Here is a 1211-nt window from a genome sequence, read left to right on the forward strand (position 1 = left end):
GGGGGTCTGCTGGGCGGCACCCCCAGCCAGGGCCTTGCTGGGTGGGTGCTCACCCCGGCCCCCGCTCAGGGTGGGACTCCAGCGCCGGGTACTCGCTCTGGAAGGACAGGAGGTCTCTGCAGCCAGGGGCTGCGGCCGGCACCACCAGGCAGGGGGGCTGGCAGCACGCACAGCCCGTCGGCTGGGGCAGACACCCCTGCCTGGCTTCCTCTGGTACCGCGGTTAGGGCTGCCCCAGGATGGCGCAGAGCGGGGAGAGCCTCGAGGGCTCACGGGGAAGGGCTGAGGGTGCTCAGAGAGTTGGTGAGCCCCATGCCACCCCAGCTCTGGGTGCAGGGGGTCACCCTTCCAGGGACCCCACTGGCCCCAGGCCCCCCCGCTGTCATCTCGTGCCACTGGCCCTGTCTGCCTAGTGACACTGAGGCCACCAGCAGCCGGGACAAGGTCGTCTCCCCATGCCTGGTCCCAGGGTCCCCAGAGCTGCTGTGCAGCCTGAGGGGGGGGGCAGGCAGTGTCCTGGCCCCCTGCCCCCCCCCGCCCCGCCCCCCCCCTGACGTGGCCAGGAGGCCACGGGCAGGGGGACCCCCACGCACCCACTGGGAGGGCTGGGACCACCCAGCGCACTGGTACAAACCTGCTCCTCGTTTCTCGGCCACGGTGTGCACCCCTGTGGTCCCCGGCATGTGCCCCCTCCTGCCCTGCAGGGCTGGACCTGGGGGTCCCCGCGGGGCACAGGGGATGTGTCCCCATGCCGGGGCAGGAGCGTGACCTGGCACCTGGGTGGCAGGGACACCCACTGGGAGGGCTGGGACCACCCAGCGCACTGGTACAAACCTGCTCCTCGTTTCTCGGCCACGGTGTGCACCCCTGTGGTCCCCGGCATGTGCCCCCTCCTGCCCTGCAGGGCTGGACCTGGGGGTCCCCGCGGGGCACAGGGGATGTGTCCCCATGCCGGGGCAGGAGCGTGACCTGGCACCTGGGTGGCAGGGACAGATGGCGGGGACATTGCAGAAGAAGGGGCGTTTGCCTGGTTCCAGGTAGGAAATCAGCCTTTGGCCGCGAGACTCTGCCTGTGACCACGGCGGCACCAAGCCCTCCCGCCACCAGAGTTACACCGGCTCCCGCAAGGGCCAGCTGCCGGAGTGGAGCTGCATCCCAACATCCCACTGCCCCATGCCCCCCACACCGCCCCGGGGCCCCCCAGCCCTCGGC

At 71.5% G+C, this 1211-nt stretch overlaps 2 protein-coding genes across 2 annotated transcripts in view; one reads left to right on the forward strand and one right to left on the reverse strand.

Annotated features, from left to right (window-relative positions):
* The window catches only part of TLX2 (T-cell leukemia homeobox 2), a 12374-nt gene extending 11492 nt beyond the window's left edge, over window positions 1-882 (reverse strand). Inside the window, exon 1 of the mRNA XM_019473090.1 lies at window positions 834-882. Within this exon, the coding sequence (XP_019328635.1) occupies window positions 834-882 (49 nt within the window). The remainder of the gene's footprint in view (window positions 1-833) is intronic.
* A 65-nt stretch (window positions 883-947) lies between these two features.
* PCGF1 (polycomb group ring finger 1) overlaps window positions 948-1211 on the forward strand; it is a gene marked incomplete at its 3' end in the record, with an annotated part of 30464 nt that continues 30200 nt past the window's right edge. The window contains exon 1 of the mRNA XM_009283163.2: window positions 948-1036. Coding sequence (XP_009281438.2) covers window positions 948-1036 — 89 coding nt within the window. The remainder of the gene's footprint in view (window positions 1037-1211) is intronic.

The sequence above is a fragment of the Aptenodytes forsteri genome, unplaced genomic scaffold (assembly GCF_000699145.1).
Source record: "Aptenodytes forsteri isolate BGI_AS27 unplaced genomic scaffold, ASM69914v1 Scaffold678, whole genome shotgun sequence".
Classification (NCBI taxonomy): domain Eukaryota; kingdom Metazoa; phylum Chordata; class Aves; order Sphenisciformes; family Spheniscidae; genus Aptenodytes; species Aptenodytes forsteri.